The 25,565-nt window shown below is 34.2% G+C and overlaps 3 protein-coding genes across 5 annotated transcripts in view; 1 reads left to right on the top strand and 2 right to left on the bottom strand.

Annotated features, from left to right (window-relative positions):
• Positions 1–7,390, bottom strand: part of LOC121738805 (mitochondrial thiamine pyrophosphate carrier-like) — a 13,460-nt gene extending 6,070 nt beyond the window's left edge. The window contains exons 1-2 of the mRNA XM_042131054.1: positions 7,161–7,390; positions 1,544–1,635 (exon numbers count right to left, since the gene is read on the bottom strand). Of these exons, the coding sequence (XP_041986988.1) occupies positions 1,544–1,635; positions 7,161–7,388 (320 nt within the window). The 5' untranslated portion in view covers positions 7,389–7,390. The remainder of the gene's footprint in view (positions 1–1,543; positions 1,636–7,160) is intronic.
• LOC121738801 (probable 3',5'-cyclic phosphodiesterase pde-5) lies at positions 3,986–23,998 on the top strand. 3 transcript variants are annotated; one of them, XM_042131049.1, is made up of 15 exons: positions 8,965–9,002; positions 11,256–11,331; positions 17,008–17,092; positions 17,449–17,577; positions 18,109–18,251; positions 18,596–18,661; positions 18,972–19,133; positions 19,388–19,552; positions 19,972–20,192; positions 20,352–20,636; positions 20,947–21,508; positions 22,299–22,457; positions 22,799–22,980; positions 23,129–23,321; positions 23,403–23,998. In XM_042131049.1, the coding sequence occupies exons 2-15, from the start codon at positions 11,257–11,259 to the stop codon at positions 23,931–23,933; spliced, it is 2,958 nt and encodes a 985-aa protein (XP_041986983.1). In that variant the 5' UTR covers positions 8,965–9,002; position 11,256; the 3' UTR covers positions 23,934–23,998. The 3 variants fall into 3 exon arrangements, with proteins under 3 accessions (XP_041986985.1, XP_041986983.1, XP_041986984.1); XM_042131050.1 differs by lacking the exon at positions 17,449–17,577; XM_042131051.1 differs by lacking the exons at positions 8,965–9,002; positions 11,256–11,331; positions 17,008–17,092 and adding an exon at positions 3,986–3,991 and having other exon boundaries at positions 17,454–17,577.
• LOC121738803 (macrophage migration inhibitory factor-like) lies at positions 23,912–25,565 on the bottom strand. The gene is made up of 3 exons (XM_042131052.1): positions 25,368–25,565; positions 24,772–24,947; positions 23,912–24,096 (listed from the first exon to the last, which is right to left on the bottom strand). The coding sequence occupies exons 1-3, from the start codon at positions 25,473–25,475 to the stop codon at positions 24,024–24,026; spliced, it is 357 nt and encodes a 118-aa protein (XP_041986986.1). The 5' UTR covers positions 25,476–25,565; the 3' UTR covers positions 23,912–24,023.

Genomic DNA, 25,565 nt, shown 5'->3' with positions numbered 1-25,565 from the left:
TTACTTTGAACATTTTACGACTTTTTTATTTCTTGCAATAACACAAAAACATTAATTATCCGTGCTCGGGGTACCTAAAAAGGTAAATTTAAAAAATCTGCCAAGTGCGAGTCGGACTCATGCACGTAGGGTGCCGTACTGTTATAGAGCAAAAATAGGCAAAAAATTGTGTTTTTGTATGGGAGGCCCCCTCAAATAATTATTTTATTCTAATTTTATAAATAATTTTATTAAAGTACGCATATTATTATAATTGAGAATCTTGTGAAAATTTCAGGTGTCTATTAGTTACCATTATTGATATCAAGCAAAAAGGCCAAAAAATCACGTTTGTTGTATGCTTAAATCTTAATTTTATTTTTAGTATTATTTTGTTATTAAAGCGGCAATAGAAATACACAATCTTTGAAAATTTCAGATGTCTAGCTATTACTGTTCTTGAGTTACAGCCTGGTGACAGACAGACGGACAGACGGACAGACAACGAAGTCTCAGTAATAGGGTCCCGTTTTACGCTTTGGATACGGAACCCTGCACAGAGCAATACGACGGATGTGGAAAATGGAAAATTGTTGAGACCATGGCCTCAGGGAGGTATTTTTGTAATGTAATGCTCAAAAACGAATATATAATATTACATTACATGTGAATGCTCGCCGCGAAGGAGCACCTTCAAATATACAAATTAAACAATGTTTAATCATACCACTTGATATGTTGGTATTATGTCATAATACCAACATATCAAGTGGTATGATTAATGAAAATTGGCGTATAAACCTTGTTTCCATGTTTTTGTAATTATATTATGACATATTTTGTTGATTGGCCAAAACACGTGAAACATCGAACATAATTTATGATAAGTGAGGAATTTAAGTACAACAGTTTTATGTAGGCAGTTACATTAATTAAAAATTTATTGGTTCATAACATTATTTTTGATCTTAACATTTATAAGGAAATATTCAATGCATTTTTAAGGAGCAGACTAAAATGTTCACAATTAGGGCCTGTTTCACCACTCCCTGATAAGTGCTGGATACTCTATCCACAACTTAGCTTGACAGATAGAGTATGGAGAATATGTCTGTCTATATCTGTCAGATAAGTTGTGAATAGCCTATCCGGCTCTTATCAGGAAGTGGTGAAACAGATCTTTATACATATATGATAGGTATAATGTTAAGTTTTATTATGATAATAGAAACATATCAAACGTCGTTATCATCTCTATTCATCAACATTGTACCTAGTTCTTTAAAAATAAAAAATAAGTAAGTATACCAAAACAAATAATTTCATTGCGAACCCGCACCAGCCACCACTTTTAATATAGTTACCATTTATAGAAGATATTTTTGTATCAGCTCAGACAAGGGAGATATTATAAAATCAAAAACATAGACGGAACCCTACCTTTTTAATCGAATTAAGTATGAATATTTCGGATAATTTACGATTATTAACCCAAACACAATTGGGACACGGTCAATGTGGAACCGAGAATCGCACGCATAAACTTTACTTGGCCTTTACTTACTTATTATATTTGTAATCGAAGAATTTGAAGGCATATCTCGTAGACACTTCGTACACGTAAAACTGACTGGATGTCGATATGATAGAGTATACCTAAAAAAAAATACCAAAAACATAGTAAGTATGTAGGTATAGTTCTTGCAATCTACGAGCGCGCGTAGCCTTTATATTTTGTAGTTGGAAATAAGAATAGACATTTTCGTTAGTGTGCGTACCTAACGGAGCAGTCAGTAGCGAGCGAGCCATGTACGCGTGTATAGATATGGTCACCAACACAACTAAGGGCGCCGCGTACTCATAGATTGCAAGAACTATACTAATACTGATATAAGAATTGTCTGTCTATCTGTCACCTCTTCATGCTCAAACCGTTTAACTGATATTGTTGAAATTTGGTATGGAGATACTTTGAGTCCTGTAAAGGACACATGATACTTTTTATTCCGGAAAAATGGACGGTTCCCGCGCCATAAACGAATTTTCGCGCAACGGAGTTGCGGGCGTCATCTATTACCTAGTCCTACTATTAAATAAATATAATAATATTGGACAGTATGTGTGTCGGACTACCTGTTATTGTTCGTTGAATCTGAACTGTTTTGGATGTCCGTTAGAATATTGACTGCGAGTGACGGTAAAAGAATGACGTGAGAGGGAAACTCATGAATTTCCTCTTTAACAAAGACTATCAATGTTATGCCAAACGGTGCGGTGCGGTATATTTTTATATGCAGGACGCCGCCGCCGCACCGCATCCGTGTGGCTTCTCCCTAAGATTTGGCTGAATCCCTTCCCTTCCCTCTAAGACACAACACATTTATTATAAGCAATTTAGGATAAACTGTTATGCTTCTGCACAAGTTTATGGAAAACTATTTTTCAGAATTCCAGAAAAAAAGTATCAAATAATAATAATCGAAGTCGTGAGTAAATGACCTAACTGGCCACACTGCAAACATCTAAACAGAATGGGTATTTGTAGCATAACGATTTGCAGATTCTGTAAGGAGGAGGATGAAACACCTATTCACCTTCTCCTCGACTGTCCTGCTCTACTACAGAGCAGGAACAGGCACCTTGGTCGCCACGAATACTCGTCCACAGAGGAAATTCGTGGCACCAACCCCAACCATATCGTTCAATTTATGAGCAGTATTGGGTTAGGGATAATATTCTAACGTTAACGTTTTAACTCCAATTGAAAGTGTGTTGGTTCGACTGCAATGTTCGTAGGTGAGCTAATGCTTTTTACCCGAATACTAAGTAAATACTCAAAGTAGATAGTAGAAACATACTTTGTAGATATATGCAGGAATTTATCGTGAGGAAACCTGTACATCTGCATGTTTGAGTGGACTTAAATAGTTAAGGCACGTCAAATTTTTAATCCGTAGTGGCGTAATCATAGCGTAATCCCCGTCGCTTATGTCCATAAAGTTAATATACCTAGCGGAATAGAGAAACAAAATCCTGAGCGAGCGAGATGTCACTATCAGTAACACTGCGAGGTAAAAAGAGACGTGTGATACATGACAGCAGCACTCTTTTTTGACGTCCAGTCGGCACGTGCCGCACGTTGTCAATTTAATCTCATAGAAATCATGTTAAATCATGCTTGTGTAAGTGTATACGTACACATATTTTTTACACAGATGAAAACCAATTTTGGTTTCCTTTGACAGCTCGAGATTGTTGCTCTATTCCGCTAGGTATATTAAATTTATGCTTATGTCAGAGCTAGAGATGAAAAATCATACTTTTATGGAGGAAAGGCTAGAAGAAAGTCTAATTTCCTAAATAGTATTACTCTCAGACTCCTACTCATCCAAGTAATCGGGTCAAAGGAGTGGGGGAGAAATACTCCGTACCTAAGAAATAACTTTGCTAAGTGCTCAAAGCTCATAGTATTTTCATTTTAACTTTTGAATCCCGCTGACATGGACAGGGCAAACTTATTTTTTAATGTTCCAGAGTCATCGATTTGTATTAGGCTCAACTTACACCGCCGCGGAATGGAACGGAATGAATGCGTCAATTTCGCCTAACCAACTAATATAATATATTCTGTGGCCTAACCTTCAAGGTTATGCAAACCAGAAAGAGGATTCCACACCGCCCTTTTTTCCATACAAACGTTGTCCCCTGTTTCCTCCCTGGATAATGCTAGTAGAGTTATAATTTTTTTTCCTGAATATCTACGGCCACTAATACAATGTCCCTATGTTTTCTTTTTTTTCATAATTTAATTATTAAATAAGATATGAACGTTCAAAAACCCAAAAAAATGGCCAGATTTTCCACTGTGTTCAAACGTCCAGAAAACAGATTTGGCTAGATTATACAAAAAAAGCAAAACATAGGAACACAGCTCAAGCCTTTTTTTAATCTTTTATGAAAAAAGTACTTAAATCGGTTAAGTTTTGGAGAAGGAATCAGGGGACAACGAATCGTTGATTTTCTGGATTTTCTGCAGTTGTCTCTATCGCGTTCTGCGGTATAGGCTTGAGGTAAGGGAGACAGCTATAGATATTACACGTACTTTTTTTTCATTTCTCTAGCCCCTGTTGTATCCTCTTAAGTGTCTAAATATTTTTAAACTATGTTTAGTACAAAAGAAGACACATTGAATTGATATACCTACATACTTGCCGCTTGCGGTGTTGAACTGCTTATTCCATTTGAATGGCTCATGTAAAAATGCATCGCATCGTCTCATCACGTTGCTATGCTAAATTGCCCTTAGTACAAAGGCATTATCCTCATCTAATGCGTAAGCGCAACATTTTTTTGGGGAAATATTAACAAGAAAAAATCGACCAAATGCGAGTCGAAAAAATTAGGCAAAAAAATGGTATTTTGAGTATTTGATATTTAATAATATGGGATATTTTTATATTTAATAACTTAATTATTTTATTTTTATTATTAAAGTACAAAGTACTATTAAATATTTTATAAATATTTCAAGTTGGGCACTTGTAGCCATCATTGTACTACATCTAAAAGTGAGAACAATAAATATTTTTTCATTTTTCATTCATTTCATCATTAAAATATATAAAGCAAAAAACTCCAAACATATCTATTAAGTTATGTTGTTGACATTAGATAGATATTTTAAGTTGACATTAGATAGATATTTTCTATCATTTTACTTTACACGACTTATAGCAAGTACTATTAAATATAGATAACAAAAATATAACTTCCGACAATGATGTTGCGACTGCTTTTGAGAAATTTTTCGCTGACATTCCAGTTTCAATTACAAGTAACCTAAAGGACTTTCCTGATGATGCTATATTGTTACTTAAAGAAAATGTAAATAAATGTGATATCGACTTCAGATTTAAAGAAGTAGGTCCTGAAAACATAATAAAAACTTTCAATTTACTAAATATTAAGAACACTACTGACTTGTGGGGCCTATCAATGAAAGTTATTAAATCTATAATCGATGTTATCGCGCCCTACTTAGCGACTATATTTAATGATTGTATAAAAAGTGGCGTATTTCCTGATCTAATGAAACACAGTAAAGTTTTACCTCTTTTTAAATCTGGTAGTAAGTTGGACCCGTCTTATTTCCGACCTATATCTATTTTACCGACATTGAGTAAAATTTATGAAAAGATAATACTGAATCAATTACTAACGCACTTTAATATAAATAATATTTTACATAACAAACAATTTGGATTTACAAAGGGACGGTCTACTACAGACGCAGGCGTTGAATTGATCAGTAGTATTTTTAATGCCTGGGAGACGTCGCAGGATGCTCTAGGAGTTTTTTGCGATCTCTCAAAGGCCTTTGATTGTATGCAACACAAAACATTGGTCAGGAAACTCTGTCACTATGGCATAAAAGGCACAGCACCCGCCCTCCTAAAATCGTACTTGTCAAATAGAACTCAGAGGGTTGAGATAAATGGTAAAAAATCTGCTGGTGCAAAAATTGAAATGGGGGTCCCACAGGGGTCTATATTAGGACCCTTCCTGTTTCTTATTTATATAAATGGCTTGCCATTCTTAATTATTGATAAACATGGGATAGTATTATTTGCTGATGATACATCTCTTATATTCAATATCAAACGGCTTAATGCATGTTATAACGAAGTAAATAATGCTCTCTCAATGATTGTACATTGGTTTAGCGTTAATAATCTTTTACTTAATAGTAAAAAAACGAAATGTATTAAATTCAAATTGCCCAATGTAAGGCAAACGGAAACCAATGTGCTTTTAAGTGGTGATGTTATGGAGCTAGTGGATACAGCTGTATTTTTAGGTATTACACTAGACTCCAAGCTTCAGTGGGGCCCTCATATTGCTTTTTTTTTTTCGTTGGCCGACAGACTCAGTTCAGCAGCATATGCAGTAAGTAAGATTAGACAATTTTCGGATGAAACAACAGCACGTCTAGTGTATTTTAGTTACTTTCATAGTATTATGTCCTACGGCATTTCGCTGTGGGGCAATGCTGCAGATATAAATACAATTTTTGTGCTGCAGAAGCGAGCTGTGCGGGCAATCTACAAGTTGGCCCGTAATACTTCACTTAGAGAAAAATTAAAGGAAACTGGAATCTTAACTGTTGCTTCTCAATATGTCCTATCAAATGTATTATATGTTAAAAAGAATATATATCAATTCACGAAAATTTGTGATACCCATGGGATTTCTCCCATGGGTATACTCGTAATAAACATAAGCTTGAAATTCCGGTGACTAGACTTACTAAAGTCAAAAATTCTTTTAAAGGTCAATGTATACGCCTTTATAATAAGATCCCAGAAATCGTTCAAAATCTCTCAATTAATAGATTTAAAAAAGTTGTAAAAGAACGTTTGTGTACCAAAGCGTACTATAAAGTTACTGATTTCATGAATGATAGTATGGGAATAAGGTCGCCCCCTGCAGAGCTATTTCTATATAATATTATGTATAATAATTGTACACTCGTTGTATTTTATTTAGTCACACTGTTATTTTATAATATATTTTTTGTAACTTTCCATGTTTTAAGAAAAAGATGGCCCCGTGCGAGTTTCTTACGCCGGTTCTTCTAGCCGGGTTAGTTCCCGAACCGGTGGTAGGCATCTGTGTAGCCCCGACGTTCAGAGAATATTTGAAAAAAATTATTTTGAATAAAAAATTTTGAGTTTGAGTTTATCACGTTTGTTGTATCGCAGCCCTTAAATATTTGATTTATTTTGATTTTTGTATATTTAGTTGTTATAGCGGCGGCATCTGTGAAAATGTGAACGCTCCAGCTCTCACAGTTCTTGAGTTACAGCCTGAAGACAGCAAACGGACAGACAGACATCGAAGTCTTAGTAATAGGGTCCCGTTTTTACCCTTTAGGTACGGAACCCTAAAAACTACCCTAAGTTATTTACTTAGCAAAATCAAAAATCAAAATCTTTTATTTGTGAATAAATTTAAAAGTAAAATTATTTTCGCCCTATATGATGCCTACCACCGGTTCGGGAACTAACCCGGCGAGAAGAACCGGCGTAAGAAACTCACACGGGACCCACTTTTTTACCAAAAAAAGTGAGAAAAAAGCACTTTGTCAACCCATTAAAACAAACTCTTTACTCGTTAGTTACCTGCCCAACATTATGACCGTGCCAGAAGGCGGTGATGCCCTCTTCTAAATAAATCGACTTGGAAATTCCAAATAGCGTAAGTGACTTGTTCCTCTTGTTCTGCAGCTGCGATTTTATCTTCAGAACGTCCAGAGGCTGGGTAACGAAGCGTGTCACGACACCAGATAGTGCACCAGCTATCAGTTTCTGGTTGGCTGGAGTCTGTTCATCCGGCTTGTAACCAACCATTATATTCCAAATAGCTCTTTTCCATAATATCCCTACAGCAAAATAACTTTCTCGTAGATTGATTTGAATTGGAACATCATTGTCAAACGTGACAGATTTTTTTTATTATTATAAGGATAAAGAATGTATATAGTAGTCTGCGTACTCGTCATATCTCTACTTCTAATTTTTCACAACGATATAATGTAAATAAACAAAATATTTTCTGGATTTTCTTTATCAATAATTTTCCCACCAGAAACAAAATGCAGACATATTAATTAAAAACAAATTTATAACATATCAGACAGGGACAAAATATTAGCTAGAGCTTGGGTCTTTTAACTCACGTTCGAAGATAATAATACAGAATTATTAATACTCGGAATCGCACAGTTAAATATAATTAATACCTAGTTATCTCGTGTTTGCCTAGACATGTAAACGCTAATTAGGTCTAAATGATATTGTTAGGTAAATATCTGTTATTATGTTTTTGTTATTGCAGTTATAATCCGTCAAGAAGAAATTAAAAACAGCATCGTAGCTTCATCCCTTTTTTCTTAGATTGATTTGAAAGGTACTACGATGTTGCCACTTTTTAATTTCTTCACTTTCTTGACAGACTATAAATTGCAACATTCAATGAAGTAAACTTGAATGCGTGTAACATGACACTAATATCATGTTTTGTAAAAAATATAAGTACTTTGAACTTTCTTACTACATAGACTACGATAAGTATTGTACAAAATTGATAAAATACTAAAATCCAAATGAAAATCATTACTTGATGACTCAAAGAATCCAAATAAAAATTATTACTAGATGACTCAAAAAAGCATTATTACTTGATAATTTATAATAAAATAAAAATCGGCCAAGTGCGAGTCTGACTCGTGCATGGTTCCGTACGGTTATATAATAGAGGAAAAATAGGCAAAAAATTGTGTTTTGGTGTGGGAGACCCCTAAAGTATTTATTTTATTTTAATTTTATTATTAGACTACTGATAAAATTAAAGATGTTGTGAAAATTTCAATTGCCTAGCTGTTGCAATTTGATTTTATTGATGAGTGATGACGAGCCAAAAAGGTAAAAAAAATAGGTTTGTATTATATACAGGGAACCCCCCTTAATTATTTATTTTATTTCTAGTATTTTTTGTTAAAGCAGCAAGATAAATACATAATCTGTAAAAATTTCAGATGGCTAAAAAAAAACATCGAAGTCTCAGTAATAGGATCTCGTTTTTACCCTTTGGGTACGGAACCTCGCTAATACTTTCCACAGCCCTTAGCGCCGGCAGATTTTTTCCTTTCTACTCAAAAAAGAGATTCTTTACTTCTAAAATCTGTGGTTGTAGAGAAGCACCCTGTTGGATACTGCAATACTAAACAGTAATCTATAATGTTAATCTATTCCATTCGTACAGTTTGTTATTCTATTCTAAATACACTTGTTATCATAAAAGTGACGAGGTCAAACGGATATAGCCTACGAAAGTGATATGAGTTAAATTGAAAATAATAGATGGTTAGATATTATAGATTAACGGCGGAGTGATAATTTTGATACGCGTTGTTATGTCTGTGACGCCAGGCGGAGTGGACGAGTGTGTGGATTAATTATAAAGTGAGTGCTACTTATATTTAAGTAGAGATTAAGTAAACTTATAATATTTCTCTCTGTTATAAATTTTGGTATTTAAATGATTTTTTTGTTTAGTAAGTAAGTATAATAATTGATTTCAAATTATAAAAAAAAATATGAATTTATTTCTTAGAATCAATTATGAATTAGGTGATAATTTTATGGCCGTAATTATATTATTCTAGTATATACTTAATCAATAATTAGTTTTCTTTAATTCTATTATGAATAGTTTTTAACTTTTTGATTATTATTACTTAATTAATAATTTTAATGAAGTGCTAACATTGGCGTAGATGAATGTACTATTATTATGGAGAATAATAAAAGTAATTCAAGGACTTTTTACCCGTTTGTATAATATAATTGCAGAATTATTAAAAATACGCTATTATGAGGCATTTTAATTTTAAAACAGTGTTGCTCGGTCAAAGTTTAGTTTGGAAATTTTAAATATTTTAGACAAAAAGATCCTAGATGTTGCCCACAACTTCATTCGCTCATAATAATATATTCGTCTCTCGTGCAGAAACCCAAATTTTTTTGTGATAAAATCTATTTTTTATCCTTTCCTCGAGACTCGTAGCACTAGTATTTCCATACCAAACCAGTCTTGGTCTTGGTCTTTCTGGTACAGTCTTGGTCTTGGTTTTCCTAGTTTTAGGATAGTCCTGGTTGGTCTTGGTTTTCCTAGTTTTAGGATAGTCCTGGCTGATCTTGGTTTTCCTAGTTTTAGGATAGTCCTGGTTGGTCATGGTTTTTCTAGTTTTAGATTGGTCCTGGTTGGTCATGGTTTTTCTAGTATTAGGATAGTCCTGGTTGGTCTTGGTTTTTCAAGTTTTAGGATAGTAAAAAAAGCAAGAGGAGACCAAGTCTCCGTCTTGCTTTTTTGCAAGACCAAAACTAAGACTGCAAGACCAATTTTGCTCATCACTACAAATTTTATCAAAATTTGTTCAGTTGAAAGTAAAGAGGTAATAGACGACACTGTTTCAAATTAATAAAATTAGTATGGAGATACAATTTTTAACCGACTTCTAAAAAGGAGGAGGTTGTATTGAGGTTCGACTGCGGATATTTTAAACAAACAAGCTTAGGGTTCACGTGATAAGAAATGAACCTTGCAAACCCACATAATTATTACGCAGTGGACTGAACAATGATACCACAGTTTAAAATCGATATAAAAGGTACCTAAACAAACATTTTGAACGCAATTTATTGCAGCAATTCAGCGCTGAATTGGATTACTGAATTGGAATAATGTAAGGCCACTCCGAGGAAGTTAGGCATGTCGTTTTAAAGGCTCTTACATTCGGAATAGCACAGAGTCCGGTCAAGTCGTCTTGCGATCGGTCCAACCTGAATCCTGATCGATCGTCCTCCCCGTACATGGGCCTTAAAGAGGACGATAATTACTGTATTTTACTTCAAATTCACCATTTGCTAGATAAGTAATTCCTTAAAAACGTGGCATTTAAAAAAAATATCCACAGCCGAACATATATCCTCCTTTTTGGAAGTCGGTTAAAAAGTAGAGAATTAGAACCAAAAAGGCAAAAGCTTGAGGGTCGTAACTCGTAACACAAATGTCGAATCATAGTTGAATGAAAGGGATCTGTGATTGCTTGTGCATAATAATATAATAATAATAATATCTATGGACGCTTCACACCACGTCAGTCTGGCCCCGTGCTAAGTATCTGAAGGACTTGTGTTACAGGTAGATACCAGACAACGGAAATATATTTAATACTTTTATTATACCTACTATACATATATTTAAGATTTTTATTATATCATATACACATATTTAATACACATCCAGACCCGGGAACATTGAAAACTTTTTGTTCCGTCGGCGGGATTCGAACCCGCGACCCCCGGCTTGAGCTGCCACACAGCTGAATCATCAGAATTCAGAAGTCGTCGACATTTTTGACATCATCCTGTTATTTTCTTTAAGCTATTGCTAAGCTTTTATCGCGGGCTTTGAGCGCAGCGACATAATCAAGAAATTCCGTAACGAAAAAACCTAACATCCCCCACTCGACCACAACAACTGGTGCGTTGCCACTTGCCAGATTTCGGAACGAACTTGTGTGCGTGCGACTAGACGTATAAAAAATACTATGCAATAGTTTTACCGCGGCAATCCTCTAATGCCACACGTATTTTTTATCATCTTTATTTTCCAACATTTTACGGTTTAAATGAATTTTAATCGAATTTCAGAATGTCCGAAACCGGAAGTTGTGAAGACTCGGCCATGGATGATCGTACTATTGGCAAGGCGGCTCGTGATACTCTGGTAAGGAATTTTTTACTTAAAAAGCAAAAGCGCATAGCTTGGTAGGTCTCTGCTGATCGAAAAGTCCGAATTTTGGACTCCAAAATGTCCACATTCAATTCCCGAATAATATTATGTTATTTTAAATGAAGCTAGCTAGCGTGTTGCACGAAGCATTTTCAATTTTTATTTACAATAATATTAGTGATACAGGCTGTAACAAAAATAAGAGTTAATACTTTAGGGTGTGTACGTGTTTCTTGTAGAGAGATCACTGTGAAAGCAGCAGCGCTGAAAGACCAACATTTTTTTTCACTTTTGTATGGGGAAACTCCTGGCGCTGGGGCTCTTGCCCTGGATACAAAAGTGAAAAAAAAATTTGGTCTTTCAGCGCTGCTGCTTTCACAGTGAACTCTATAAGGAACACGTACACACCCTACAGTATTATTACTTATTTTTGTTACACACTCTATAAAATTGCAAACTACCAGAAAAACTGATTCACAGGCAGATAGCTCACCTATGTTATATGGAGAGGACAAACATACGAATATTTAATATTCGTATGTTTGTGATCTGCAGTTCGCTGAGCTTGACGTAACTCTACTAAATAGGTACCATCAGGGAATAAGCATAATATATAAGTAACTTATAATACTAAAATTGTTGTTTGTCTTATCAAAATGTATATGTGTATATTTGCGAGTTTCTTACGCCGGTTCTTCTCGCCGGGGTAGTTCCCGAACCGGTGGTAGGCATCAGGTAGACATTCTGAAAAAATTTGATTCAAATTTACTCAGAAATAAAACATTTTTTATTTTTATTTTATTTTGTAGCTATACTTACAAAAAATTAGGTTGATAGATATAAAAAAAAAAATTGTTCTACGGAATCCGGACTATTCAGTATACAGTGTCTTAATGTAAACATCCTTATCCTTGAAACCATCAAATGTGCCCGTCAAAATGAACAACTTTTTCTATGAGAACAATGCTAGGAACTCAAGAAAAATGCCGTCTTTATACCCATAATATGGATGCCCGGATCGGCAATTTGTATGGGTATGAAGACGGATTTCTTTGAGTGCCCAGCATTGTTCTCATATAAATAGTTGTTCATTTTGACGGGCACATTTGATGGTTTCAAGGATAACGGTGTTTACACTCATTTTTGTAACAACTTTATATAACAATTTACTTAGTGAAATAACTTTTGCATGCGAATGTTACCGTCGTCTGCTCCTCCATTTTAAAATTAGTCAGATCGAAATGTTTATCTAACATTGACGTGATTGGCAGCCAGCCCAAATTGCAAATTTATACGCTTTCATTGATTACAATTTCGGATTAGCTTTCTCAAAGACTAAAGACATCAAGATAAACTGTGTTTGGGAGAGCTAAAGCACAATGATTAATTAATCGATTACCTTGCATGGAGAAAATGGGTTCCAAAAATGTATCTGGGTCAACATCATCCATCCGAACGGATGGTCCTATGACCTACTTTAACCCTAGGTATTACAACATCTATACCAGCTTTTCCCAAAGTGGGCGATAACGCCCCTTGTGTGCGCTGGAGGCCTAAAGGCGGGCGGTGTGGGAAACAAAAACTCACTCACGTCACGTTAGTAAAAGTGTCACTAATTGCCTGCGGTCTCTCTATCGCATGAAATATTTCTTGCCATCCAGTATAAAAATTTTACTAGTACAAACTCTTATACTCCCAGTACTGGATTATTGTGATACCTGCTACTTCGACCTTAATTCGGAGCTCCTCAACAAACTCGACCGGCTTCTCAATAATTCTATTAGATTTATTTTTGGCCTCCGTAAGTACGACCACATCTCCCCTTTCCGTGCCAAGTTGCAGTGGCTGCCGATACGTGAACGACGATCGCTACGGGCATTGTGTACCCTCTTTTCCCTGCTCCACTCTCCCTCTGCACCTGACTATCTGGCTGCTCATTTTAAATTTAGATGTAGCAATCACGACAAAAATCTCCGATCCACAAATAACATGCTCCTTCTTTGTCCACCCCATAAAACATCACTCGTCCATTCCTCCTTTCATATCCAAGTTATCCTCCTCTGGAACGCACTGCCAGTGGAAGTGAGATTGGCTAAGTCAAAAAAGGTATTCAAGCGCAGAGTTCGTGAATTATTTTTGATTAAGTCTCAGGCAGATTAAGAACAGAATAAATTAAGTTGCTTTTAATTAATATATTATTAGTATATATATTATATAAAATATGATATTTATTGTGTATATAAAATATATATATTATTATTTATTTATTAGTTTATTTGAACTATAGTATCCGTATAGTATGTAATAGTAATTATTATAGTATGTATTTATTAATGTTGATAAAATTATAGATGTACTTTGCATCTACCACATCTCGTCTCTATCGTCTTCACCCAAAGGTTGGCTGGAAGAAAATGCCTAAAGGCATTAAGCCCGCCTCTGTACCTTGATGTGTGCAAAAAGTATAATAAAAAAAAAAAAAAAAAAAAAAAAAATGGGGGCGTTATATTATATAGAGACTTGGGGGGTGATTTTATAGTATCTGAATGCATTTTAAATTAGATACATCTATACCCTCACATTAGTTTTAATTTTTGGCTGGCAAGTTTTAGAAGCAACTTTATATACAAGTACTTAATATTTTGTTAAACAAAAATCCCGGAATTCCGAAATTGGAGAAAATTCGGGAATCCAAAATTCTGTCCGTAGTAATGGTAAAAATATGGTTTGTAAACGACTAATTTAGCATTTTGTTTTTATTTTTATAGCGACGAAGATAAGAAAGTTGTAAAACAATGGGGGGCGCTAGAAAATAATTTATTGCCAAAGTGGGCAGTAGACAAAATAAGTTTGGGAACCCCTGATCTATACGCTAACCAATTTTGAGACTTTGTTTTCGGAATTTTTATTAGGTACTTATATGTTGAAGTATCCAGTAATATATAATATTATTGTAGACTATGTTTGCTTTGCCTCGGAATCTTTATTATTATAATTCCTCCTATCTTTTGCGCGAATGTTAATATTTATTTGTTTTACTGACTCGGTTCATCCGGTTGCGATAAACTGTTTCATGAAAGAAGGTTACACAAACAAACAAAATATATAGTTTTATGATATAAAACTGTCATTTCTTACTCCACGATACACAGACTGGATCGAACAAGAAACTTTCCGATCCTCGAGGCAAGCGACCGAAAAAAAATAAAATAAAATGCCACCTGATAAGAAATACGACCTGTAAACTATAGGTTTCATTTTGCTTTAGCCTCTACGCCACTACAAAGCGAGGCGGCAAGGGTCGTTTATAGTTAGACTAGTGTCGGTACAAAATGAAACCTAGCCTAGGTTGTAAAGTGGTATTTTTTGTCGGTCGCGGTCGCTTGCGACAAAGATTGGCCTTTACATTGAAAAGTAGAATTATTATCTTATATCTTTAAACGAGCAATTCTTGTATCTTATATCTTTAAACGAGCAATTCTTGTACATGTACAAGAATTGCTCGATCCGAGCCGAGATTTCAATTATATAAATATGTATATTTATATAATTGAAATCTCGGAATCGGCTCCAACGATTTTCATGAAATTTAGTTTAAAGGGGGTTTCGGAGGCGATAAAACGATCTAGCTAGGAATCATTTTTAGAAAATGTCATTTTATTCGTGTCTTATCGAATACCGAGCGAAGCTCGGTCAAATAGCTAGTTATTTATTATAAACTATCAAAGAAAATGATTCATTAATAAGCAGATGGCGGCCCTACGTCATTTAGTTAGGCTATATCAATTCTATGTTTAAGTAGCCCGGATAGGGATCTGTTGGCAGAGTTTAACATAACGCTACCAAATTAAGTAGATCCGTCATCTGCCTATGAATAAATCTTTTTGATGGTATATCTTTCAAGGGTTATTTATTACAGGTAAATATTTGATCTACCTTCAATATCTACTAAGAAATTACAGCTATTAAGCTATTGTGTTATGAGCAATCAACTGAAAGCCTTTGATCGTTTAATGATCACTATTACTTAATTGACTTTTGATATCTATAGGCTTTTGCGAAATTATATTGATCAGTGTTATAATATACTTGCTAAGGAATTATTAGTTTGTTCTCATAAGATTCTGCGACTTGCTTCATAGTTTAGACTTTAGATAGACTTTAGAACGAGCGCGATTTCAACTTTATTAATATCATCTTAATCACATCATCATTTCTGATAAAAATTCTCAGTCCGAATTCAAGCATAAAAAAATGTATTCATGGAAAATCATTATATTATACTCGTAAGTTCTTTGTAAACTATACGCCAGCCTCGGCAACAAGTAGGTATTGATTGTCTATTTTAATTGTTCTGAGGGTCCAGAGCCTACGCAGTTGAATATTTAGGCTAAGCCTTCAGCCGTGTAGTTAAGGGTAGGGATTGAAGGCTAAAAATAGTCGCGAACAGGCTTACGTCGTATAGGTACACGACGTTACGTGGGATGATTAGTTTCTGAAACAAATGTGTAAAGCTACGTATTAAATTAAACTAGATTCAGCCTAATCCTATTAATTAGGGCAGTGTAACAGGATTTAGGGAGTCCGAGTCCTGAAGAAGAATAGTAGCAAAATTATCAGAGAATTAATAGACAAAAATGACGGTCTAAGTAAAATATCAATGTAGGACTAGGACTCTAAAGGTGCCGGTTGGCAGCGGGCGACATGAAGCCGCGGCAGACAACGTGTCGTCGCGACACTACTGGTTTCTATGTATTTCTATGAAGTGTCGCTAGCTTCGTGTCTACTCTCGCTACCATTGCAGGATATTACATGAGCAGAATATTTTATAGAAATACATAGAAACCAGTAGTGTCGCGAGTCACGACGACACAACATGTCGCCAACTTATACCTTATGAGTCTGGGTGCCATCGCAGTTCTCATACAAACGTATACCAAGATAATTTCCCATACGAGAATATTTACCATATTTGAGTTATTATTCAGCTTTAAGTAGGTTCCTGTACAAAGATTCACTGAAAAATATTAACATACTTACCAAAAATATGAACGATTACAATATTTACAAACTAAATTAATATTTTTTTGTATGTAAATATTTTGCAGTGAATCTTTGTACAGGAACCTAGGTAATTACTATCTTAAGCTGAATAATAACTCAAATATGGTAAATATTCTCGTACGGGAAACGATCATGGTATTACGTTTGTATTAGGATTGCGATGGCACCCGGACTCTTAAAAGATCCCATATATTTTTGTTTTCGAACTATGTCATCATTACAGGCAAAGGTTTACATTTGCATACAGACAGATAACCCCCAGACCAAGAACCATATTTATTAGCTAATGAAATGAAAATCCTATTTTACATAGAAACGAGAATTTCAATTATTTAGCTCGACTTTCCTTACTTTTAATATAATTTATATGATGTATCTAAGCAGAAGCCAAAATTTGAAGAATTTAGATAAAGTTGCTAATATAATAATTAAGTATAATTTATTTCTTACGATACATTTTTTAATTCAGGTATAATTATTATACCATTATTTGAATGTAAAGTTGTTGAATTGTTTACAGTTTTTCTCATTAAAAGCGAATTTTTGTTAAATGAATAATTATGTTGTGTATGAAGTGTTGAGATATTTTATTGTTCATTTTTTCAGGTCCCGTGTGAATGTGGTGCAAGGGAGGGCGCTCACGACTCGCGTTCACCAAGGCTGCTACCGCCAATATTCTCAGATTCTGCAGGTATATTTTCGGTTTGTTGTCTCGTCGCTCTACTGCAATGCAGTTACACCTAGTGTGGTCTCACCTTTACTCTCATAATCACCTATACTGGAACCGACACGACCTACCTAGGCCTCTAGCTAGGTAGGTCGTATCGGTTATGACCTACGATCATGAGAGATTCTCAACCTATTGCCTTTTAAGGAACACTAAGTCTTTCCTACCTTTTTCTTTCTGCATCTTTTACTATATTTTAATGAAGCAAGTGTTCCCGGTGTATTTTAATTCTTGTAGTGAATTGTAACTATAACATACATTAAACATTGACCTATCAGAAGCAAAATTAATTATGTATTTTTTGTCTCTGCTAATTTTAGGACAGCTGTCGCTGTTTTTAACAAAGTCGCCCTCATCTACTTGGTCCGATTATCACAAAGAGTGTCTCAAGAAATTATACGCAAAAGATTTGAATTTAGGAATATGTGACATAAAATATCCAAGAATAGGTACTTACCATTTTAAAAAAATGTACCAACTAGTAGTAGTTGTAGTAGTAGAATTAGTAGTAGTAGTAATAGTAGTAGAAGTTTTTTTGAACATAGATGTTGTTTATTTTCCTGCTTCGTAGGTAAATTAATATGTACAGCTACAATTATACGGTATTTACGTATATTTCTTGTTGTATCTAGTACAATGTAAGAAAGTAATAAATATGTTAAGAGAATATTCACACCGCACAAAGTGGTAAATTTTCACGTTACACACAAACAAAAATTTATTAAATACAATTATTATCAGTATATTGTTCAAAACAAATGAGACTCTACACTTTCCTACACTGTATTTAATAGTAAATCTTATATATATAATTGGAATCTCGGAATTGGCTCCAACGATTTTCATGAAATTTAGTATATAGGGGGTTTCGGGGGCGATAAATCGATCTAGCTAGACCATCGAATACCGAGCGAAGCTCGGTGAAATAGCTACTATCAGCATAAAATGATGAACATCAAATTAAAGTAAAATTATTTTAGGAAGTCAAAGTAAAATGCAGGACGAAGATAAAATGACGACGTATTTGAATCATCACAAGGAGTTTTTGCAATCTTATGTCCTGGAAAACATACCTGTTAGCGAGTTACAGAAATGGTTGGTGATGAAAATGTCAAGAGAACCGGTAAGTTTAGACTTTAATTGGATATTTAGTAACTTGTGACTGCAGCAGACAGTAAAAAGTTTATTTATTTATTTAAAGCCACACGATTTTGTACAGAAAAACAGATACATATAGGATGCACAAACGTTACTAGGCAATTTGCACATCAGGCACGTTCGTGATATAAAATGGCATATTTTATTACATAATCAAATTTTCAAGTATGCCTACATAGGCATACTTGAAAATTTGATGTTTTTATTTTCAGTGCTAAAGTAAATACTGTTTAATTTTGACACAAAAATTAAAGTCATAATAATAAAATGAGTACTATAAGAATTGTAATAGAAAATGTTGTATTACAGGTTTTAAGTGAAGAAAAACATAATCATCAACGAACTAATAGAAATCATCCCAAATATGAGATTAAGGTAAATCTTAAATTATCATAACACTAGGCAAAATACATTTGTCATAATAGTTGAAAGCCATTTATTTATTATTATAATTATTATACATCTTATATATAAAATTCTCATTTCACAATGTTAGGCCGCGTACTCCTCCGAAACGGCTTTACTGATTTTTACTAAATTTTATATGCATAATATTTATAGGTCTGAGAATCGGACGTTTGCCGGGACAGCTAGTATAATATTACCTATAATAACATTTTTAGCAAACGCTGGCTTTATCTTTTAACTAAGAACCTTACGTAAATTTGCTATTTTAATGTTGCAGGATTTGATTGAAAAATTAGGCGAAAATACCTGCGAGCTAGCTATATCTTGGGAAATAGCAAAGAATATTAGTTCATCGATTGGCTATGACGCTTATAGAGTATTCAAAATATTTCCTGATCATCCAAATTATGTACAGTACTTTGTGACGGAAACAAAAGAAGTAAGTGTTGTTATGCCTGATATAGTTGGCACTCGATGTTGTCATCATGGGCTTATGTGATAAGCCCTTTATCATCCATTAGCTATCCACAACAAATGTAACAAAAATCTTGTATGCTGTATAAATTCTGTTCATTATTTTGTTGATCTAAAATAAAACAAAGTTGAATTCACATTGAATCTACAAAAAAATTAAAGAAAGTTAATTCATTTGACGTTTATGAAGCACTTATATTTTGATGTTTCAATTTACAGGATTTAGAATTGCCTCCTCGGATGGAAAGAGCAAATCCAGATGATGTAACATTAGTGCTAGAAGTAGCAGAAGCCGCGTCGACCATGAGATTAAGAAGAGATAATTCTTCTTGTTTTCCTGACTTACCTCACTCTTTACTCAAAATATTTGGTAAGGACGATTCGGTAAGTAAGATAGCATTTCTGTGCAAGATTCTTATAAAATTATGCATTTCACCGCCGTACTCAGAGACATTTAATTATAATTAACCTTCAATTTCATGAAGAGTTTGACAGCTACCCCCTTATTAATAAACGTTGTATAAGCTTTGAATAGTTACACGATGTTTTGTCTTCTACAATCCAATTAAAAATGTCACTTGTGTGACAGGAACAAAACACTGCATAACTATTCTAAGCTTATACAATGTTTATTAATAAGGGGGTTAGAGTATGGGGCTTATGTCAAATTTTGAATTAATTACATTTAAAAATAATTATAGTTCAGCTCTGAGTGCGGCAGTTAAACTGACAAAACCAAAACTCGCTCCCATTTTTTCTTTAATGAAATCCCTAATTTTAACATAAATCTTTCTCAATTCCAGGCTCGAGTAAGTTATATTATGTATCATCCCATACTAACAGTTAATGGAAAAACTGCCTACGTTATAGAAATGTGGAGGGTGAATGAAGAATTTAGTGATGATAATGAAGAAACGAGTTGTAATTTAACTATCTGGAGCAGTTTAGTGCTCCATTACTGTAAGTTGTATCTAGACAAAACAAAAGAACGTAGCATGACGGACTTTCTGCTAGACGTCGTAAAGTAAGTTGAATAATAATATTTTTAAGGCGCAAACGCAACGTAATATTGTGTCGGCATTTGGCCTTGCCTTTAAGTAAAATATGAGTATTGCTATTTTATTTGATGTATTCATTATGACAATTCTTAACTTTAATTTAAATTATTTTCATATTTTTTCAGAGCAATATTTGAAGAAATGGTATCACTGGACCAACTTATTAAACGAATACTCGAATTTGCTCAGAAGCTCGTTAATGCAGATCGTTCGTCATTATTTTTAGTAGATTATAGGAATTTTGAGTTAGTTTCCACGGTTTTTGATCTCAAATTTGAGCCGGGGCATGGGCGAGACATGGAGAAGAAAGAAATAAGAATGCCTATAAATCGAGGGATTGCAGGCCATGTAGCACTTTCTGGCGAAACTATGAATATTCCTGATGCATATTCAGATTACAGGTTTAACAGGTAATTCATTAGTTTTTTTTTTTTATGTTAATTAAAGTCATTTCTTTTATAAAGTTATTGAAAAAAATTATTTGTTTAACATTTCATTTACAAATTTTCGCGTTGCATTATAATTAAAACTTTTTAATCGGGACTTCACGCGACTTATTCAAGTAGTAATGCTACTACAAGTACATACTTTTTCTCGACGTTTCGGCCGTGTTGCAACTGAATAAGTCGCGTTAAGTCCCGATTAAAAAGTTTAAAAAAATTATTTGTGTCTTTTTTGCACCGAAATTCTCATAATTAATACGTACTTTTTTATTTTCAGAGAAGTAGACGAGGCTACGGGCTATAAAACTATAAGTATTCTATGTATGCCTGTAAAAGTACAAGGAAAAGTTATTGGTGTGGTGCAAATGGTGAACAAGCGCAATAATGACAATTTTGATCATGAAGATGAAGTAGCATTTGAAATATTCTCAACATTTTTTGGCCTGGCCCTTCATCACGCTAGGCTGTACGATAAAATAATGCGAAAGGAGCAAAAATACAGAGTCGCTTTAGAAGTGCTAAGCTACCATAACACCTGTCGGGAACACGAAGTAGAAGAGATCTTAAAAGATAACAAATACATAGGTCACATCAACGATTTCTATTTAGATCCATATAAGTTGGATGATTTTCAAAAATGCAAAGCTGTCATAACAATGTTTGATGACCTCTTTGATTTGTCACGATTCAACGTTTTGTTGCTGACAAGATTCGTACTTACAGTTAGGAAGAACTATAGAGTGGTGCCATATCATAATTTTGACCACGGATGGAGTGTAGCTCAGGCTATGTATGCTATAATTAAACACGATACAAAGAAAAGATTTGACTATAAAATGGTAGGTTATTTTTTTAGTTTTATACAGACTTTGGATAACATAAAATTTTGACCATAGGAAATACTTTAATATATTGTGTCAAAATAATGTCTCATTTCAAAATGTAGTACAATTTATCACATAAAAGATTGAGCCCTAATTTCACCAACGACTGTTAAAGTTAACGCTCGAATTGGTATCACGTTATCTCTTTCGTTTTTCTTATGAATGAAAGAGAAGACATGACATTTAACGAGCTGTTAACACTAACAGACGTTGGTGAAATTGGGGCTGAAGGTATCAAAATATGATTGATGGTCAATAATTAATATTTACGTGTTATAATCAAAATTCGACGTAATCGGAGATTAAGTGTCTAAACACACTAGGCCGAAAAAACGCGGCTGAAGTTCGTCATGATTACGCATGCAATGTAAGTATTTTAAATAACTGATGACACACCGTGCCGAAATTACGTTGCGTTACATTGTATGCGTATGTCATTGCTGACGTAATCATGCTGAACTTCGGCCTAGTGTGTTTAGACACTTTAATTTGTAGGGGTGTTGAATTTTTTAGTATTATAATCGATTGACTTGTAAGATTACTTTAGCATCAGCTATTGTAACTATGGGTCAAGATTTTTAGTAACAAGTAACAGTCACTGTTTGTTTGGCTAATAATATAATAAAAAAGTATTTGGAGTCATCTCTTATATTAACTTACGAAAGTAAGTGGTATGGTAATAATAATATTATAGGTATTGCTAGCCTTAATCTTAACTTCTTAATCATTATATTTACGTTTTCAGCGGTTAGCATTGTTTGTGGCATGTTTATGTCATGATCTTGACCATAGAGGCTACACGAATAAATATTTGAACGAGATCGCCTCGCCACTAGCTGCTATGTACACAACATCACCACTGGAGCATCATCATTTTAATATTACTGTAACTATACTCCAACAGGTATGTTTTAAGCGTACTTTACTTTTTCATAAAGTAGTTTAATCTGCATGTCCTATGAAAGTAATTGATTCATAGGCAGATGGCGGACCTACATAAATTAGTCGCGTTAAGTCAAACCCATTCGACAGATCACAGCTTAACCACATAAGTATTACTTACCCCGCGTTCTATTTAGCATTAAAAGCGATCAAAACGCACAAAATGCCTCCTATTTTGAGCGCTTTGATTACGCTTAACATTGAATTGACATTATCCAACTAATTTACGTAGGTAGGGTAGGAATCAATTCAAGTAGATATTATCATATTTTAAAATTAACGATGCTTAATGGATAATTTCAGGATGGTCACAATATTTTTTCACATCTATCGAGCGAGGATTACAAGGACATTTTAAGCTACATTCGACATTGTATACTGGCAACTGATTTAGCTGCATTCTTCCCTAATCTAGTGAAATTAAAAGACATGTTTAAAAATGATAATCGGCGTAATAAGTTTAATTGGTTGAATCCCAATCACAGGTAGTTTTTCAAACTATTCATTCATAATTATTATGTCATATCACAACTTTCAACCTTTTTGTTGGTAACATCAACATTTTAGCACTATAAATTTATACTTGTGTTTATATTTTATGAGATTAATTTAAAAGTTGGTTTTTGTATACAGAGATTTGGCCATGGCTATATCGATGACTTCAGCTGACTTGTCTGCCGCTGCTAAGCCTTGGGATATCCAAATAAAAACAGTGAAAGTTATTTTTGAGGAATTCTACGACCAAGGCGATAAAGAAAGAGCTGTTGGGAAAACTCCGATTCCAATGATGGACAGAAGTAAACCTGAAGAACAACCTGCAAGCCAGGTATGACAATATCGTTGTTTGAGCATATCAATTTGTTTTGCTATATGATAAAATTACAATTAATCAACACTTTCTTTATAGGTTGGATTTTTAAGTCAAATTTGTATACCATGTTATAAAATGTTATGCAAGATAATTCCTAAAACCAAACCTATGTACGAAATGGTATTAAAAAATCTTAATATCTGGAAATCCAAAGCAATATTGCCCCTGGAAAATGAGGAAATGGAATCTGTAAGTGATAATATTTCTGATGTTGCAACGGAATCTGATGAAGAGGATTCGGCGGGTGAATCATCGCCAAAATATAAAACAGATGTAGCAAATAATAATGAAAGAGCATTTACTCAAGTTAATGTTTGTGACAAGGATGATGAAGCCCTTTCAAAAATAACCAGTGAGATGGAATCGAATTGGAAATGCATTAAGTCAGATTCTGTATCCTGGGAAGACGATCAAGGCTTTGACTACAATACGGTTAGAAAAACTAACAACGTTTGGAGAGATATAGGTAATACTTGGGTAGACGACGAAGGTGTCGTTTTGAGATCCAACAAAGCTTTAAAAATAATGAGTGCAGATGCAGAAACTAGTGACACGTCCAAAATTTAATGTATAAATGAGAATTACATAAAAATGATCTTCAAATATACTTAATAAAGTGGTAACAGAGTAAATTGGAAATTTTTATTTGCTTTCGTTTTACCAAGTGTCCGCAGTAGTACCAGATTTCCCAACTTCGTAAGCTTTGAGGTCGTAGAAGGTTAGAAGAAATCTGAAACAATCAGAAATAGATTCAACACAATCTATATCTATATTTATATCTATATATTATATAAAACTCAAAGGTAGCTGACTGACTGATTGACATAGTAATCTATCAACGCACAGCCCAAACCACTGGACGGATCGGGCTGAAATTTGGCATGCAGGTAGATGTTACAACATAAACATCCGCTAAGAAAGTATTTTGATAAATTCCAACTCCGAGGGGTTCAAATAGGGGATGAAAGTTTGTATATAATAATACTTCTTAACGCGAGCGAAGCCGCGGGCAAAAGCTCGTAATATATAAAACTCAAAGGTGACTGACTGACATGGTGATCTATCAACGCACAGCCCAAATCACTAGAACGGTTGGGCTGAAATTTGGGATGCAGGTAGATATTATGACGTAGGCATCCGCTAAGAAAGGATTTTGATCAATTCCAACTCCAAGGGGTTAAAATAGAGGATGAAAGTTTGTATATCTTAACGCGAGCGAGGCCGCGGGCAAAAGCTCGTATAATATAAAAAAATTAAACTAAAGAGTAGGTAATTGTGTTTTTAGTTTTTTTGTTTACTAAGTAATAAATTGAAATATTAAATCAAATTTTATTATTGGGACTTGTGACATTGCCACAGGATAGATAATTAAGTTACGAGATAAAAGACAATTATTATCATTTACCTGTCTGATTTAACTTTAAGCTCCTTCTCAATGAATTCTGATAAGCCTTTTATGATTCTCTTGTTGTCGTCAGGACCTAAATTTCCAATAGATTCCAAGGTGCTGACGATGGCTGGCTCGTCTGTATTCCCACCCATAGACAGGCTGCACTCAGTTGATATAATGCACGTGATCCTCTGTAAAAAAAAATTGAGGAACGTAACTATTTTGTTGTTGTTTGTGTCAGTATATAGGTTGTCTGGAAGAAACCGCTTGAAGCGGTAAAACCGCCTACTATATTATACTAACAAAACTAAGTGGTAATAGTACTTAAGGGTGTGGATGCATTCCGTATATAGAGTTTACTCTAAAAAAACAGCGCTAAAAAAACAAAAAAAAAATGTGGTTGGTATGGGTTTTTCATAAAAAGATGAAAAAAAAGTTACTCTTTCAGCACTGCCTCTTTCACAGCAAACTCTATATAAAAGCTAACAAAACTGAGTGAGTTTAGGGTGTGTATGGGACACACCCTAAACTCACTCAGTTTTGTTACAACTTATAATAATAATATATTATAATAATAATAATTGTATGTACTTAATAGTTAATACACTTACAGCTGCGTCTTTTTTCACGAGCTCAGCTAATAACGTGATAAGTTTAGGAAGCATTCCATTGGGAATCTTGTCCTTTGTTAGATTCGTTAAAATTTTTAGGACAGGCATTTTTCAGTAAGTCGGGAGTCGAGACGTCAGGTTAGTTCGAATTTTGAATGTTAAATAACCGAATAACGTCACAATCGGCGAGTCGTTGTG

This window comes from Aricia agestis, chromosome Z (assembly GCF_905147365.1).
Source record: "Aricia agestis chromosome Z, ilAriAges1.1, whole genome shotgun sequence".
Taxonomy (NCBI): Eukaryota; Metazoa; Arthropoda; class Insecta; order Lepidoptera; family Lycaenidae; genus Aricia; species Aricia agestis.
This window is presented reverse-complemented; position numbering and strand designations above follow the sequence as displayed.